Source organism: Agelaius tricolor, unplaced genomic scaffold (assembly GCF_023055355.1).
Source record: "Agelaius tricolor isolate 1412-34295 unplaced genomic scaffold, bAgeTri1.0.p SCAF_35, whole genome shotgun sequence".
Taxonomy (NCBI): domain Eukaryota; kingdom Metazoa; phylum Chordata; class Aves; order Passeriformes; family Icteridae; genus Agelaius; species Agelaius tricolor.
Genome location: NW_027269295.1, coordinates 739,917 through 758,401, shown reverse-complemented (window position 1 = coordinate 758,401; position 18,485 = coordinate 739,917). Strand labels below are relative to the sequence as shown.

The following is an 18,485-nucleotide window of genomic DNA, read 5'->3' as shown; positions in this document are numbered from 1 at the left end:
GAGAGCACCGAGCGCTCTCTGGACAGCACAGAAATCAATCAATCAATCAATCAATCAATGAAATGCTGCTGCTTCCTCCCCTCCTGAGGCAGTGGCTCGGGCAGCTCACCCAGAGCTGCCGGGTTATTTTCAGAGCCGAATCTCTCTGAGGTTGTCTCCGGTTCCCCCAGGCCGGGCTCTGTGAGGTCTCTGGTGGCCCCGTGTGTGATGTGATGTGCCCTGGGCTGCAGGGGGCACGAGTGGCAGACGGTCGGGGACGCGGATTTCACCGGGATGAGATCCCGGCCATCTCTGCCCCGCCGAGGGTGAAATCCTCGGCTCTGGGTGACGGGACGGGCTCTGTGTCACCTGTGCCCCCCGTGTCACCTGTCCCCAGCGTCCCCTGGGCCCAGCCCGTGGTTCCCAAGCTCCGGGAGCCAGGGCGCTCAGCGCTGCCGCCGGGGGAGGCAGGCGGGGCTCTCCCCGTGCCTGCAGATGGGGATTTGCCGTCCCTGTCCTCGAGAAACTGAACCAGCGCCAGCAATTAGGAGCAATTAAAGGTAATTTACCGTTCCCCGGCCAGTGCAAACACTTGCAGCCAGCAATTACAGGCTCTTCTCCTTCCCCAGCCCCGGAGGGCCGGGCTGCTGGTGCTTGACGCTGATTTTCCCAATCCGGTTCAAATTCCTTTGGGCTGTAGCCCCAAACTGAGGGAAGTGCGCACCAGGATGCCAGCGGGGGGGTGATAGCTGCAAACGCCCCTTTGGCATCTCCGATGGGCACCCTGGCACTCACAGAACACGTTCGCATTCCTGAACTTGCCTGGCTCTCATCCCTGCCCTTCCCTGGGCGCAGGGATTTGTGCATTTGTTCATCCCGCACCGAGGTGCAGAAATTCAGCAGAGCCCTCGGGGCACCGGAGCTGAGGGCAGCTCCGTGAGCAGGACAGGAAAGTGTCCGGGACCTCATCCCGGAGATGATAAGGAGGAAAACGAGGGGTTTTCCTCATGCCTTGCTTGAAAGGATCGCCCCACAGAGGGTGCGGTGAGATGGGCGAGAAGCAAACGGGGATGATGCTGGAGCAAGAAAAATGCCCACAGAACATCGGGGGAAGGGAAATAACTCTCAGGATTTTGTTTTTTTCCAAAAACCTTTAAGAAAAATTTATGCTGAGTGTGTGTGGCAGAGATGACCAGGAATTCCTACTGAAAAAGAAATTATTTTTGGTTGAAAACATGGCTGTGGAGGAGAAAACAAGGAGCAGGAATCTATGGGGAGGCTTTAACGGGCAATGGGGGCAGCAGTGGGGCTGCCTCTGCTCCCAGAAGCTGAATCCCCTCTAAAATAACCAGCAGGAAAGCAGGAAGCCGAGAGCACTCCCAGGTGAGCACCTTGAGCTTGGCTGCTCCAGATGTGAGGAGACCACGGCGCTCTGTGCGAGACAGCGGCCGAGTGGATGGGGGACAGCAGCCAAAATCCGGAGCGCAGAAGGAGGCATAAGTGGAAGGAGGGAACAGGATGGCTCATCCACGCTGAAGGGTCCCAATTAACTGCATCCACTCCAGGAAAAGATGTGGGACTCAATGAAACATCTGGCTGATTGCAGCGGAGCTCAGAAGAGCCACAAGATGGGAGGCTGTGCTGTGAAAGGGGGAGAGAGAAACTCTGAATTCATATCAGGGCACTATAGAAATCAATAGCACGTCCTCAGCTGGGAGCCGCAGTGAAAGGCACGGAGAGCACCCACGGAAAAGATTGGGAACGCCTTGCCAAGAGACGGTGGAGGGCTGCCAAGCAATGCACAGCGCCGGGAAGGTCAGACAGGTGCTCCTCTTCACTGCTCCTCAAAGCCAGCAACAAAGGGACATTGAGGGCCTTGAAAAGGCAACCTTCTCAGCGATAAAAGGAAACGCTGCTTTGCACCGCACGTAATTAACTCGTAGAACTCCTGCTACGAGACACCATGGCAAGGGCCCAACAGGATTAGATAGGGCTCTGAATGAGAACATCTGTAGTTACATTAGCTGGGATTAATATATATACGGATATAAGCGCTGCCAGGCAGCTCCTCACCGCCTGCAGCCAGGAGATTTCCCCCGGGGCCAGGCTCTGCCCAACCGGCTGCCGTGGGCTTTTATGGCTCTGTCTGGAGCTTCCGAACCAGCCCCGATTTTCTGTACAAACCTGCTGAGGCAGAGCATCGCCCGCCCCAGCCCAGCCAGCGGCGCCTTTCTGTGCTTCAGCTCAGGTTTGGGGCTAAAAAACACCTGGAAGGATCCTGGGGCTGTGCTTGGGATAAAAAACAACCCCGCGGTTTTTCAGTTCAGGTGGTTGAACTTGCTGAGGTGGTTCTGCCCCGCTGAAGGTTGACAAATAGCACGACAAAAATGCAAATATTTTCGCATCCCCGGTGCTCGGGGGAGGAGGCATTCCCAGCCGCTAATCCTGCCCCGCACACGTGTGGGGAAAGGTAAACACAGGGATAAATCCCCAGGCTCAGCTCCCCTCAAGTGTGACCTTTATGGAGAAGGTGCCTGAAAAGATCTGCATTTTTGGAGAATTAGCATCTTCCTGTTTCCAGGGAAGCTGCTTCCTTGGGAGTTTTCAGAGTGATGAAAAATCCTTTTGCCAGGACAAGGAAAAAAGGCTGGATTTGCCAGGGTGTCCAGATTTCCTCTTGTCACCCTGGATGTGCCAGGATCCCAAACCCCACAGGGCTCCAGATCCAGCCTCTGGACTGAGCAGGAACCCAACAATGCATTAAACTGGGAAAAACCCCTTAATCTGCAATAATCAGGGATGAAGGCTCCCGCATGCAGAAATCACACTCAGGCTGAAGTACAAATTCAATCCCAGGTAGCCAATGTGCCTTAGGTGCACATTTATATTTAACCAGGCTTTAAAATGCTTTTCCAGAATCATGGCCAAGAATTGCCTCCCTTTGGTTGTTTCCCTTTCTTCCTCCAAAGACTTCAACGGGAGAGAAAAAAAAAAAGTGGCTGCAGAAAACTTCTGCTGGAAAAAATCGCAACAAACCCAGGTTTGTTGTCAAAATGTCAAAACAAATTCAATTTAAATTCTCCTGTTGCCTCAACAACGCATCCTGATGCAGCAAACTTGTCTCACTTAACCTTGTGGTTTAGCATTTAGAGGGGTGGTTCTGGCATTATTGCTTAAGTGAGGTTTTTTGTTGTAGAGTTGTTTTTTTCCTGCTCCGCTGTCTTTAGGGGCTCAGGTACTTTAAATCCTGCTCCCTCTGAACACATCTTCCCAGGGAACTCAAGGTGTGAGAATTCCTGGAGTGTCCCCTGTAGCTGGAGTCCATCCCAGAGGTGACCCTGAGGTGGTCCCAAAGAGGACAGGATGTTTTCCCAGCTTTGCTTTGCCTCCTGTCTTTGGGAAATCAATTCAAAACAAGCAGAGCTCCTTGCTCTGGGTGCCTGTCCCGGTCATTTGTGGGTGGATGAGGGAAGCCTGAGCAGAGCCTGTGCACCTGAGCGCTGGGGAGGGGTTTGTGCTGGCTCCGGGACAAACCTCCATCCGTGGGGCTGGGAGAGCCCTGGCGCTGCCAGAGCATCTCCAGCACGGGCAGCACGTCCTGCAAATCCCCCGGATTGATGGGGAAAAGAAGCTGGAGTTGGGTGTGCACCCACCCAGTCCGGCCCCAGCTGGTTTGCAGAGCACAAGCAGGGGTGGAAATGTCTCTGTGCTGACTCTGAATACCAATAATGACTTTAAATATTAACCACGAGCTGCTCTGCCGTGAGCTGCTCAGCCTGTCTGCGCACTGGGAGCTGCATTTAGCCCTCCAGAGAATCATGTTCGTGCTCAGTGTCCCTCAGCACATTCTCCTGGAGATTTAAAGGTTTCTTGCCAGCAGAACATGAATTCTTCCTTTTATTGGGCAGAGCCAAACAATCTCTGGGTGTCTCCCGCTGTCCCTCCTCCCACACCACTTCTCAGGGCTCTCCCATTTCCCCTCCTGGGCTGGCACTCGGGGGAGCCAAGGGCTTTGGTGCCCTGCAGTTTGGGCCAAATTTCACAGATCAGACCTTGGCTTTGTCTTCTCCATAACAAGGAACAGACGGGGCCACAAAGCCTCCACTGAGCCGGAGTCGCCGCTAATCCGGAGGGGCCTTGGAACCCCGGCTGTAAATCCACTTTTTGGGCAGGGGCACTGCGGGCAGGCATTAGTGACACACACAATGGGACAATTATGGCAGCACTCCCCCAAATGCTGGAAAATTCCCTTGTTCCAAACCTGTTAAAACTTCCCCTGTCCGCTGAGAGCTCCCCTTCCCACGCGCTTCCAGCGTGGCTGGGGAAGCTGCCAGGGATGCTGAGATGAAGCACTGGGGTTTCCTTCACCCCACTTTGCTGGCAAGATTTGGGTTCTGTTGTGGAGGATGTGATCCCTTTGATTTTTCCATCAAAATTCAGCTGCAGGGCAGCTCTGGCCAGGCCAAGAGCAGCAGCTCAGTGGGGCATGGTGGCCTCATGGACCTAAAGCCAAGCCCAGCTCCCCCTGCCCTCCTGGGAGATGTTGCACGAGGAGGAGTGGGTTGGGAATGCTGTTATTGAAGGGAAAAAAAGAGAGACAAAGTTTTTCTCTTCCTGATGTGTTTTTAGCCTGGCTCTGGAGGAAACGAGGTTCCTACAAGTGCATTCTCCTTCTAATAATAAAAATCAAATCTGGCAGCAGAGCAGAAGTCTCGGAGATAATGAGGTTGCCACACGCCTCAGGAAAGGAGTCAGTGGGGAAGGTGAGGAAGAGGCTCTGCAGAAATGGATCCTGTTGGTGTGCACAGCCCCCATGGGACCCCAAAGCATCCACAGTGGGGCGAGTCCCCAGCACCCCAAGAGCAGGGAGAAATCCCAGTGAGAGCTCCCGGGGCACAAATCCCAGCCCCTCGTTTGTGATGCTTGGAGAAGCATCTGTTTAAGTGGAAAAGAAATCCTTTCCTACCAGAAAAAAAAAAAAAAAACAAAACCAAAAACCCTTTTCGCTTTAGTACACTGAAAACCAGAGTGTGGGGATGAGCAGGGCTGAGCTTGGGTTTAATTCTCAGGATCTGAGAGCCTGAAGCACTTTCCACTCCTGAGAACTGCTCTGAAGCAGGAAATTATCTCCATTATTGGAAAACATTCATGGGGAAGGCAAATTATTTCTTTTCTTTCCTCTGTCTCGTGGATATGCAAAGGTCTGGCTTTGCAAGTGAATTTAGCAACTTTTGTCCTTAGTCTGAGAGCAGCAATGGAGAGCTGGGGTTTAGTCTGGTTTTATTTTCTTAATAGGGTGCAAATTCCCCTCTATTGTGTCACCACTTCTGACAAACCACATCCCAACCTGCCCTCCAGGATTGCTCCTGGATGTTTCCCTGCTGGAAAGCCAAATCCAAGCCCCAGTTTGGAAGGTGGCCGGTCCCCAGTTCATCCAGTAAACCCCTGCTGGGCACCAGCATTGCCAGGATGTGATTTTTCAGGAATGCAGGGCCGGCTCTGGTCTGGGAAATCATGCCGTCTACATTTTCCCATTGAGCTGGGCCATCCACAATCTGCCATGCATTCGGGACTCAGCTGTGAGCTGTGTCTCTCCTCTGAGGGTGCTGAGGTGGTTTCCAGGTGGGAATGGAGATTCCAGCTCCTTCTGAGCAGCCTCCTCCGTCCCCTCAGGGATCCAGCAGCATCCTGCCCTGAATTCCACAGCTCAGCAAACTCTGCCCACTCTGCCTCACACAGAGGCGGCTGCCTAAACTGATGTGCCTGCTTATCCATCGTTAAAATGTGGATTTTAATGGATTCTTTAAAAGCTGGCATGGGCTGGGAGATGCTTTGTGTTGACCTTGAGTCCAACTTGAACAAAAAAATCCCTGTTTTTCCATGGTTTCGTTCTGCAAACTCAGAACAGTGTAAGGGTTTCAGTAATGCTGCTGTCCCTTCTTTTCTCTGGGATCCCTCCAGCCCAGCTGGGTAAACAGGGCAGCTCTGCCCTGGCTCATGGTGGTGCCATGGAGGAGGTGACATTGGTGGCACTCGAGCCTCCCGTGCTGCCCCAGGACATTCCCACAGCGACCTGTGAGCACGGACAGCTCAAAGCTGCATTTCCAGAACCTTCTCTGATGGTCTGTGTGTGTCTGGGACTGTCATGACAAGCTGTACATGCAGAAGCCATAAATCAGCTCTCAGGGCTTGCAATAATATCAATATTAGGAATTATGGGGCTGTGGGGAAGGGTGACTCAGGCACAGCCACTGACAAATGCAGGATGGAAATGGAGCTAGAAAATCGTTCTTGTGGCAGTGGAAGAGAATCTCCACAGTCCTGGGGAGAAATTGAAGTCTGTGCTTGGCAGATCAATGCCTGGAAAGTTTGGGATTTCTCCAGGAATGTGATTCCTCAGAGGTGACCAAGCCCTGACACAAGAGCCCAACCCAAGCCCTGCCAGCACCACGGGCTGGCTCCTCTCTCCTCAGCAGCAGCTCCAGCTGCAATCCTGGAGGAGCAAAGGGAGGAAAGGAAGGGAGGCAGGTTTGATCGTTAAGGACAACTCCCTGGGGTGAATTCCTGGAAAGTATTGCCTTGGAATTTGCCTTAAAACCACAACTGAGCTGGACGAGACATGGGCAACAAAATGAGGCAGCCCTGGAGAGGGGAGCATCTCCCTCAGGCTGGGGACAGAGCCCTGCAGGAGCCACCACTGCTGGCCCTGGAGCAGGGATCCAGCCAGGCCATCCCAATGTCCCTGGCACACCTCAGCTGTGAGCTTGTCTGCCCCCAGGTGTGGACTGGGGACCGTGGTGGCAGGGGACATCTCCAGGGCTGGAGGGATGCTGACCACGAGTGGAACCATGGACAGACTGGTGTCCCTGTGCTACACCAGGACACAGCACTGGGACACCTCTGCTGGCAGTGCCACCATCCTCAGACCCTACTCTGGTGGCAGTGCCACCATCCTCAGACCCTACTCTGGTGGCAGTGCCACCATCCTCAGGCTCTGCTCTGGTGGCAGTGCCACCATCCTCAGGCTCTGTTCTGGGGGCAGTGCCACCATTCTCAGACCCTACTCTGGTGGCAGTGCCACCATCCTCAGGCTCTGTTCTGGGGGCAGTGCCACCATCCTCAGACCCTACTCTGGTGGCAGTGCCACCATCCTCAGACCCTACTCTGGGGGCAGTGTCACCATCCTCAGGCTCTGCTCTGGTGGCAGTGCCACCATCCTCAGGCTCTGCTCTGGTGGCAGTGCCACCATCCTCAGGCTCTGCTGTCTGCCGTGGGTGCTCCCCCTGGCACCTCCTGTGCTCCAGCCTCCCAGTGGGACCCAGCAGCAGGAGCAGAGAGGTTCCATCTCCCCTGGCCCAGCCTCCAGGGAATGAGCTCTGAGCTCTAAGCTGGTCACGCAGCTCCCTCTATAGTCACTGGAGAGACACGGGGACTGGTGCCACTGTCCCTGTCACCGGGGCTCTGCTCGGCTCTCCCAGAGCCAAAGGGGTTCGGGTTCTGCCTCACTCAATGTCTGAGACTGAGTGGGGAAAACCCCTTTATGTGCACCCATGACATCAAGGACGGGAGGCTGAGCCCATGGGGACAGCCCTCACCTCCCTCTGCTCCAGCCCAAAGTGCCTCCAAAATGCAAATGTCAACTCTCGACCCTTGGTGGGTGCAGGCCAGGACAGGCAGGGAGGCCGGGAGTGCTTTTTGGGGTTTGCACAAGGCCTGAAATCCTGCAGCACAGCTGGAAATCTCCCCAGGCTGCAGCAGCACCAGGCACACAGACAATCCCATTTCCTCCCAAAAGACTGAGCCCTGATGGATGTGACCTCTCCAGGTGCCAAATCCTGCCCCTGCACGAGGGGTTTGTGCTGGCAGCCTCAGCACAAGTGCATTCAGAGCACGTCTCGTTTGTCATCTTTTCATCAAAAAGTGTGCAAAGCCTCTCCCCAAAGTGCAGAGCTGCTTTACAGCCAGGCTATAAAACCCTGCAGACTCTCCACTCCAATGGAATTACATTAGTGCCAATAATCTGGCAAATATCAGGAGGGAGTTTAATCAAAAGAACCAACAGCAGGGCCCTGATTTACAGCGGCCCATGACAGAGCGGGGTGGACGAGGTTTGCAGGACCCAGATGTGGAATTTCACTTGCAACATCATTTGGAGCAGAGGGAAAGCAGAAGGAGCTGGAAGCGGGGCTTCAGCGTGCTGGGAGCTCTTGGTGATTTCTCAAAAACCAGGGAGAAAAGAGAAACAATTCATCCTTGTCCGAGTCTGAAAAATGAACATGGAAATTTCTCATACCCTGAGTTTTGTTGCTTCTCGGGCCAGCCCCGCACCAGGGGTGTGCCCAGGATGGGGTGGGATGTGTGTGCCAGGACAAAGGGCATCCATCCTGCTCCCCTCCTGCCGGGATGAGCCCACCCACCCCCTGGAGGAGGAGCGGCAGCACCGTCGGGCTCCTCCAGCCGGGATCCAGGGCTGGGGCAGGAGCCAGCTGCAGTCTGAACCCGGAATGCCAGGGGAGCCCTGCTTGGTGTCCCAGGGCCTGCCTGGCCACCCACCCCGAGCAGCCACATCCTGCATGGCCAGCTCCAGCCTGGCAGGCTCTGGCACACACCCAGCACTGCCACTCCGTGTAATGTCCCTGCTCCAGCTGTCATCGATTCCTTTGCCTGCGGTTTGCAGCCTCCTTGCCACGGCCTGCCTGGCATGGCTCTGTCCCAGGGCATCTCTGGCCACTGACAACTTCCAGGCTTTTATCATTTTTGCAACAAGAACCACTGGAAGCAAACAGAGCAAAGCACCTGGCATGGCTGGATCACTGTTAGCATCAGGGAAAACCATCCTTACACCCCAGCTCCTTGTGCCTTCACCTGCACTGCTCATCTCCACTTCAGATCATTAGAAAAGTCTTTTATTTATCAGCTATTAAAGGTTTGGCTGTTGGAAACACAAGCAGCCCTGAGCTGGGCGTGTTGCCCAGCTCTGCTTTCTGCTCACCTTTTGCTGCCTGAGCCTCACCCCTGCCCTGCAACACGTGCAAAAGTTTGTGGAATTCTCCTTTGCTCCAAGTTAAAAAGAAGGAGACATTGTGCAAGCATTTCTGCAATGTCATATTTTGCATAATTACCCAAACCAACCATTTCAAACAATGCAACTCCAGCCTCTTTAATTTGCTGCTGTTGGATGTGTTGTGAGTGGAGGCACCTCGTGCATGGGATGGAGTGGGAGATGAGGAATGCAAGGCACAGGAGAGGCAGCTTAGCTGGATGTGTCACTTGGGCTGAATAAATGGAGTTGAATTAATGAAAAAATGCCTCTGGCAGCTCTTTCATGGAGCCTTTGCTGTGAGATCAGCCGAGACCTTGCTGGGGTGGGTGAGAGCCACGAGCTCCTCAGCAGCTCCCAAGGCACCAGGGCTCTCTGAGATGCTTTTATTTAAATTTATTATGTGTGGGGCATGATCAGAGTGATGTGATGGATTAAAGAATCAGGTTTTATCGAGGAAAATATAGAGAAAATAATATGGTTCTGCTGGGTGCAGGCAGTGATGAGGGAGGTGGCAGGAGCTCAGGATGGTTAATTCCTAAATTTTTACCACGTCCAGTGGGAGGGGATAAGGCTCTGGGAGTGTTGGTTTGGGGAGATGGTAAATGAATGTAGTTATCAATGGGGAGGTGGCTGGAGCTGTTAAATGGGAGGATTGGGTTTAAATCTGCCCATTTGCAACAATGATTTCAGCACAAGCCCCAAGTCAGGAGGGAAAAGCAGAGGGAACATAAACCCCACTGTGTGACAAACAGAGCTCGGGAAAAGGAGTTTTCAAAGGGATGCTGAGGGGAAATTCATTTCACTGCTGTAGGGATGGTGGATTTGGCCCCCCAAAACGCCTCAGGGCTGGGAAATCACACTCATGTCCAGCACAGTTACCACAAACCTTCGTTTGGCAGCTCTGATGGGTGCAGATTTGTCACCAACCCGCCTGGAGGAGAGCTGAGATTTGGCCATCTCCAGCTTCAAGCGAGGGAGAGGCTCCAGGAGGCAGAGCAGGAGAAGGCAGCAATTGCAAAGAGGATTTAATAGAGAGAATGATCCTGCAAGTGGGGAGCTCAGCCTGAAAACCTCCAGAGGCCAGTGATGTCTTCTCAGTGCTTGCCTGGGGAAACTGAGGCACGGAACGATGCAGAGGTCTCCCACCTGCAGGTGCCACCCAGCCGGGTTTGGGGCAGGACTCAGCGCTGTCAGTGACACTGAAGGGCCAGGGGACAGCAAGGAGGGACAGACAGGACAGGGGAACAGCTCCGGAGGTGAGCTGGGAAAAGCAGGAATGAGCACCTGGGAGATATCAGAAAATATCTCATTGGAATTGTTTTTACAAGGCTCAAAAGGGAGAGTAGGACTGTCTGAAAAGGGGATTGCTTTTCTGCTATGGCAAAAGATGTCTGCTTTCAGTAAGGAACAAAAAACAAAAAAAAAAATTGAAAATGTTGGAGACTTCAAACTTCCCAGCCAAAAATACCAATCTGAAGGCAAAAAGCTTTCCATTTCTTGTTGAAACGAGTCTTTAGAGAGACAAGAGCTGAGCATTTCTGTGGGAAACCCCAGCATTTTCTAATCTGGCTTTTGAATGTTTGCTTGATTCCTCTCACTGTACCTCAGGTTCAGGATTTCCATCTCTTCCAGCAGCAGCTGAGAGTAAAAAGGGTTCATTTGCAGGATTTGCTCTTCTTGCTGCTCCCACCCCAGCTGAATCCCAGCTCGCCTCCACGGCCACATGAGGAAACCTCAAAATACTCCGAGCTCAAAATAAACCCGTTTCCCCTTTTTCTGTTCTCTCCTCTTTCGGAGGAGTGACAAGTTCTGTGCGTGGGCTCAGCTCTGCCTGAAGGGTGGGAGCTGGAGACGGGGTTTGGGGGAGGCTGATTTGAATTCTACATCTCACCCATACCTGGGATTCTGTGCCCCTCTGCCCTGGCAGGGTGATGACCAGGGAGGAGCAGATGAAGCACCATTTCTAAGTGATAAACCCTGAAATAATTTGAAGCCCTCCTCAGCAGTGAGGACCTCTATTTCCACGGGCTCATCCTCAGCAGGAGGCTGGGGAGAGCAGGGAGAGGTGATGGCAGGGGACGTGGGTGGCCTTGTCCTCACCAGGAGGCTGCAGAGGTGACAGCGGGGAACGTGGGGGCATGGGAAGCCATTCCAAACAGCAAAAAAAGCAATTCTAAACAGCAAAAACAGCCATTCTAAACAGCAAAAAAAGCCATTCTAAACAGCAAAAAAAGCAATTTCAGCCGGGTTTGGGAGAGGGAGGAGCGGGAGGAGCTGGGCCAGTGGCAGAGCTGTGGGCGCGGGGCTGCGGGAGGCGCTGGGGAAGCAGCACTGTGGCATTCCCACCACCCTCGGCTGACCCCGTACCTTTGCAGGCCTTGCGGTGGGAGATGGGCTTGCTGAGGTCGCGGTAGAAGCCCTCCTTGCAGTAGTGGCAGTGCCTGCCCGCCGTGTTGTGCCGGCAGTTGAGGCACACGCCGCCGCTCTTGCGCCCCGACAGCTTGAACAGCTCCATGTTGAAGCGGCAGCGCCGCGCGTGCAGGTTGCAGTTGCAGGCTGGGAGAGGCAAAGAGGGGACAACGTCACCATCTGTGCCCCAGCAGGGAGGTGCCAGCCCCGGGGAGCTGCTGCCGACCCCTCTGTGGGTGCCCTGTCACGGGTGGGAGGCCCTGGTGGCACTGTGGCTGTGGGAGGCCGGCTGCTCACTCACATCCTCACCTGTGAGCCCATCGCTATGGGCCATTGCCCTCACGGCTCTTTGGAGGGCAAGACGAGGTTGCCAAGGCCACATTTCACTGCCCTGACTTGCATTAACTACAGGTTTGCCTCTCCCTGATCTCAGAGGGGGCTACAGGGGACTGTGAGGACGGGGGACCATCCATGGTTGGGACACACAAACCCCTGTGGCACCTTCAGCTTTCTCACAAGCACTTTCCCCATGGAAGCACTGCTCATCTCCCTTTCCATCCACTCTCACTTTGTGTTGTTACTGCTCAGTGCAAAGGTCCCCAAACTGCTGAGGGACCCCCACCTCCCAGCACCTTGGGAACCCCCTTGGTCCCTGTGGGAAGGGTTTTCCATCATCACCTGCCTGACCTTCCCAGTTTCCCAGCTCTGACACACACACATCTTTGAGCTCTGGATACCATTCCAAGACCTTCCTAGCTGCTTTCTCCCTCAGCTTTCCACACCGCAGGCTCTGCCACTCACCTGCAGCCCTGACCATGCTGATAATCCTCATTTCTGCCCCTGCATCCCCCATCCCACCTGGGATGACACCCACTTAGCCAAGTTCCAAAAGGCGCCCCCCTGCTTTGCTTGCTGTGACTGAGCTGTCCAATTCCTCCACCATATGCAGCCTAAAGTCAACACCGGGCCTGTTTTAGCAGGGGGCCTTTGCAAAGCACAACTTTGGGACTTCAAACGCTCGACCCCTCGCCCGCCTCTCCCCAGAGCTGTCACGGGGCCATCAGGACGCAGTTGCCGGGGCTCTGTGCTTTGCTGAGAATTTTATAGCTTGTTTTCTTTTCCCGTGGCTTTTATTTGCTCTTCACCCCTGAACAATGCAGCTGTGCCATGCCAGCCCGCAGCTGGGCCCCTCGCCCCGGCACGGAGGTGTCACAGCTCCGGCCTCGTCACCTTCCCTCAGAGCAGAGACGTCTTAATCCCTCATTCCTTCCTGTTTACCTTATGGTGCTCTCCCAACACAAAGCCACGCTGTATTTGCTTAATTATCAAATTTCAGCCCAGGGAGTGTTTCTCAGGAGCAATCCCCGGCTGAGGCACGCCGTGACAGCTCAGGGGAGAGCAGCAGCACCCCCGTCCCCACGCCCCCAGCAGGATGGAGCCGCTGTCTCCGTGCTCTGCCATCGCAATTCCCCCGGCTGACACGGACAGGCCCAGCCTCACGTCCCCAGCGGGGCTGGCAGAGCTGGAGCAGCGGCCACCGACGTGCTGATGGTGACAGGAGCGGCCTTGCCAGGCGTGAGGGACAGAGATTCCTGCCGCAGAGCTGGGCCAGCCTTTGAGCCGCCATTTGGCCCTCCTGGGATGAGCCCAGCAGCCTGCAGGAGCCTTTGTCATCTCCCCACCAGGGCCCAACCGTGAGGGAGCCGGAGGCAGCGCTCCTGCCTCCAGAGGGAACGGCTGGCTCAGGTCTGGCCCGCTCCCACATGTGCTGAAGCTGCGCTTTTAGCAGCGAAAGCAGCACGGGAGCACGCACCAGGCACTTGTGTGTCCCCCCTCAAGGCTTCCCCCTCTGTGGAAAGCTCAGGAAGAGCGGCCTGCTGTGCCCTGCTGGAGCAGCTGCTCAGCTCTGCTTCCTCCTCACCCCACACGTGCTGAGCAGCCCCGGCCCACACCACGGATCCACCACACAAAGGGGTTCAGAGGTGATTCCTGCCCTGCAGAATGCACTGGCAAAGCTTTTGGGAAGCACGTGGGGGTTGAAGCTCCCAGCCCTTGTTTTACAGAGGTGACCAAGCGAGGTTGAACCCTTTTCCTGGAGGTGCAGGACTCAGGGCTGGTTCCTGCCCTCGGGCAGAGCCTTCCCTGGGACACAGGGAATGATCTCCTGGCCACACCTAACCCCAAGGCAGCACCTGTACCCATGGCACAGCCCTGGGCACGGCTCAAACAGAGGAAAAATATTAAAATCCCTCAGCCTGAAGGCTCTTGTAGGTTGTGGGCACACCTCCATCATGCAAAGCACTGAGGCTCAGGAGCAGCTCTGCCTTTGGTGCCACAAACCACAGGATTTGGTCCCTGCTGATCGACATGAAAGGACATTTCTCCAGGGAGCAGCATGGCCTCACAGAAGCCTTAGTTCTCCCTCAAATCTGTCAGAAATTCATGTTTTCCCAGGAGAATGAAAGCTCACCTCCTCCTAAAACTTGTATTTTAGGAGAGCTGGACTTGGCACTGGAGTATTTTGCAAGATTGCATTGGCAAATCCCTTTTTAAAATTCAAAGCTGAGCCCACACGAAGAGTGAGTGAAAATCTTCACATTTCTTTGGGTTGCTTGATAAGCAGAAATGTTTTTGCAAAGCCAGGAAAACAGAACTCCGGGGATTTTCTCGAGTTCTTTGCTAACATTTCCACTGGTGCCACCAGAGCAGAGCTGCACAGGAATGTGGAGGAATAAGTGGAGTGTGCAGAGCTCCTCCCTCCCAGCTCTGCTCCCAGGATCAGTTTTCCATTGGTGTCCCAGGGACAGGAAAATCCTGAAGTAGGGAAGAAGCTGAACCTCACAAGAAGCTGCAAGGAGCTTCTAAAAACAGCCAACCCTGTCCTCATCCAGAGTCAACGACCGAAATACTGTGGATGCCTTGGGGGATGAACCCTCCAGGGAGGCAGAGGGTGAGCTGGGGAAGGCATGGTCTGCTCCAGACTGCTCCATGACCAGCACAGCCTCTGGCATGGTCTGCTCCAGCCCTGCTCCATGACCAGCACAGCCTCTGGCATGGTCTGCTCCAGCCCTGCTCCATGACCAGCACAGCCTCTGGCATGGTCTGCTCCAGCCTCACTCCATCACCAGCACAGCCTCTGGCATGGTCTGCTCCAGCCTCACTCCATCACCAGCACAGCCTCTGGCATGGTCTGCTCCAGCCCTGCTCCATCACCAGCACAGCCTCTGGCATGGTCTGCTCCAGCCCTGCTCCATCACCAGCACAGCCTCTGGCATGGTCTGCTCCAGCCCTGCTCCATCACCAGCACAGCCTCTGGCATGGTCTGCTCCAGCCCTGCTCCATCACCAGCACAGCCTCCCTCGAGCTCCCCACAGGCATCCAGGAGCCACAGCCACCCCTCCACTGGGACCTCTCAGCTTCTTTTTGGCTCCATCAGCTCAGCCTTGGTTCTGTCTCCTCCTGCCACTCCCAGGGCACCATGGAAAGAGCTGGAAACAGCTGGGCACTGATTCCCTCCCTGCCCATACACTTGGCTGCTTTTCCACCACCCACCCCTCCTGATCCACCTGTTTCTGCAGTCAAAAGGGGCCAAACTTAGAGAGAACGGCTTTAATTGCAATTACTGTGTCCTGTGTCCACCCTGAGGGCCTGGGCTGGAGTGGCCATTTCTCCTGACAATGGCACAAAGGGATGGAAGGACTGAAGGAAAATTCTCATCCCAGTTCTCCTGACAATGGCACACAGGGATGGAAGGACTGAAGGAAAATCCCCATCCCTTTTCTCCTGACAATGGCACACAGGGATGGAGGGACTGAAGGAAAATCCCCATCCCTTTTCTCCTGACAATGGCACACAGGGACACAGGAACTGGAGCAATGCAAGAAATGTCCCAGGCAGGCGTCACAGAGCCCCTGTGGGGACAGGGCTGGGACATGCCTGGTGGGATCTCTCTGGAGGGGCAGAGTGTGGGCACTGCCTGGGCACACCACTGGCCCCAGCAGCAGGTCGGGGAGGTTTTGGGTGCCGCTCCAGATCCGTGCATGCCCCCGGGGCCTGTGGCTCCCTGGGCACGTTTTCCCTGGGCAGAGGCGCTGGGGAAGCGGCTCCCGCCCTTCCTCTGCTCGGCCCGAGGTTAATCCCCCGCTGTGCTGGAGCCTTTTGCCTTGTTCCTAACATGACTTGGCCTGGCTTTAATTTTCTGCCACTGCTTCTTGGTTTGAATTTCCCTGAATTCAAGTGGCTCTTTAGCAACCCGTTTTTTCTTTCTATGAACGCCTTTGAGGGCTGTAATAAAAATCACCCCCCAGGACTGGCATCATGTCCGTTCCTCAAGCTCTGCTTTACACCTGGTGGAGAAGACGCCCCTGCACCCCTGCAGGCCCAGCTATGAGCAGAACCTGGCCAGGTGCTGAGGGCTCTGCGAGGAATGGTTTTGGCTCCAGTTGCTCCACTGAGCCCAGTCCTGCTGTCTCCTGCTCTCTTCCTTCCCTTCCTCTGCCAAGGACCTCACAAGCCTTTTGTTCCCTGACTTTATTGTGCCCAGATGTGCAGAGCTCCATCACAGCATCTCTACCTGAGCTGCCAGGCCCGGCTCTGGGTAAGCAGATTTCATTTAAACACAGATGTTCCAAAACCTGGAAAGGCTGAGGAGGGGAAGAGGAAAGCTGTGCTTTGGAGCCAGGCGGAGAAAACATCGCAGAATCTTCTCCGTGTTAAAACCAAACTCATTTCGGTCAAATGAATCCCTCCGGGAGGTCAAGGTGGGCAGGATTTTCCATGTGGGAGCAGCAAAGGAGGGCCATGAATGGAGGCACAGGCTGGGGCTGTGCTCTGGGAGCTGTGGTTGTGGTCTTTGTGCTGCCACCACGTCCCCAGCGCCCTGCGTCTCCCAGGACGAATTCCTCTCCGTGGTTTTCATTCAGCAATGACAATGCTGCCCTTTCAAAAGACCCCACCCTCCCAAAGCTTATATTTTGGCAATTTTTAAAATGCAAATTGCTTTTTAAACAAACGAAAACCCCAAAACATTTTGTTTTAATTTTTGCAAACAATAATTCGGGGGAGGGGGGAAGGAAAAGGGGAGGATGGAAGAATCCAGAGACTGAAAGTAATCTCTAAATTTGACTTGAATTTATGAACAGTCTCAGTCTCCTTAAAATTATCCTTTTCCCAAACAAGTTTTCTTTTCCCAGAAAATTGCTAGCTCAGCCTGAGCCACTATTTCTCTTTTGCAGGAGAAATCCTGACATGCAGAGTCCCTGAGAGGGACCCCCTGCCCATGCCCATCTTGGGGGGGCTTTGCTCCCAGAGAATCCCTAGAGATATCTTCAGGGGACCACAATGGTCAAGGGAACAGCCACAGGGACAGCAGAGGTGAAGCAGCCAGAGCCAGTGGACGTAGAGAGAAATCCATGGAGACAGCAGGAGGGTGTCCCTACAGTGTCCCTGCAGGTGTCCTCAGCAGGAGGGTGTCCCTTCAGTGTCCCTTCAGGCCACTGCCAACTGGTTTCGGGTTTTGGAGCAGCTGGGCACAAACCTGGAAGTGGTGGATGAGCTCTCACAGCACCACAGGTCACTGGGCCCCACCTGTCCAGCACAGGCTGCCAGGGCTGTGCCCAGGAGTGATTCCAGGTGTGGCCCTGCAGGGATCTCCTGGGGGTTTGGGTGACCCCAGGTTGGGAGGGGGTTTCTGTCCATGCCTGCTGCAGCAGAATGGCCAAGCAAGGATGAACAACAGTGGTGGAATCCTGCAGAGTAGAGTCACCACATGTGGCCCCAGGAGGTTGGAGCCCCATGGACTGAGGGCAGATCCAGCTCTGCTCACAGGAAAAGCATCCCCATGCCCTCCCACCCACCCCAGCCCCAGCTGGCCAGCACCAAACAAAAAGGTTTGCTCAGGGAAATCCATCTGGGTGAGCAGCTGAGTGTGAGTAAGAGGAGGCTGGGAGTTGGCTGGGGTGGCTCAGGAGAGGGGAAATCTGAGGGGGTGTTGTGGCTGCCAGGGGCAGACACCAGGGCTGCACCAGACCCAGGTTTTCCTGCCAGTCAGAGCTCAGGGATGGAGGGAAGGGTGTGCACACACCACAAAAATGCAGCTGTGGCCAGCATCACCCCCAGGGCCAGAGCCACAGAGCTGGCCTGCAGAACAGCCAGTGGGGACGGGGGAGCGCAGGAAAGGCAGAGCCCCGGCCTTGCTGGGACCCCCATTGGGGTGAGAGAGCCCCTCACACTCTGATCACTCCTCATCAACCCAAATGCCTCTGCCCCTGCTCCACCTGAGAGCAGGAGCAGCCAAACTGCCAGTGCAGGACGGGCAAGGGAGCAGGAGCCTGGGGAGGGACACTCTGGGGACATCTCCCCCTCGGCACAAAAAGGCCTGGGGACCTGAACTCTTCTGCGTGCCTGAAAATCCTCAGGAATGGTGTTTCTGTGGAAAAGCTGTGGAGGAGATGTCATCAGAGTGACTCAGGGCCTCCCTGGGGAGGCCGCACAGCCCAAGTGCCCTTCACTTCCCACTTTGGCAGTTCCCAAATCCCCTCATGCCTTAGGGACAGAGCCCTGAACATGTCCCGCTGTCAGTGCTGCTTCTGCAAAGTGTAACAGCTCTCTGTGGCACTGACACTGCTAACAGAACATTGACACCCGCCTGGGATTGCCAAGGATAAGACCCCCATTCTCTTTTCCATAAAGAAAAGCCAGACCCAGTGTTTGGGATGAAGTGTTTGAGACTGGGTGTCTGAGTCAGGCTGAGCGTTTCTAGAAAAGTCCCTGCTAAAATGATTCAGCTGGAAATGAGAAACAAGGCGAGCGAAAAATCCTGTGCTGTGCCAACCCTAACAAATTTGGGGATTTATTTCCTTAAAGAAAATCTATTGCCCTTATGTTTGAAGCCAAGGCTTAAAAAGAAAAACACTGCTCTCTGCTAGGGATGTGCCTGTTGCTGTCTCTAAGATGAGCTGCTCAAGGCTGGCTGCATTTCTCAGTCACTGAAAAATGGGGGCACATTTGGTCCAAGCTGATGGGGTTCTGCAGCTGAATTCCCCGAAAATCTGAT

General features: G+C 54.7%; 1 protein-coding gene across 1 annotated transcript in view; it reads right to left on the bottom strand.

The window, feature by feature from the left end:
- The window catches only part of NTN1 (netrin 1), an 84,275-nt gene that overhangs the window by 20,882 nt on the left and 44,908 nt on the right, over nt 1-18,485 (bottom strand). Inside the window, exon 2 of the mRNA XM_071452904.1 lies at nt 11,390-11,578. Coding sequence (XP_071309005.1) covers nt 11,390-11,578 — 189 coding nt within the window. The remainder of the gene's footprint in view (nt 1-11,389; nt 11,579-18,485) is intronic.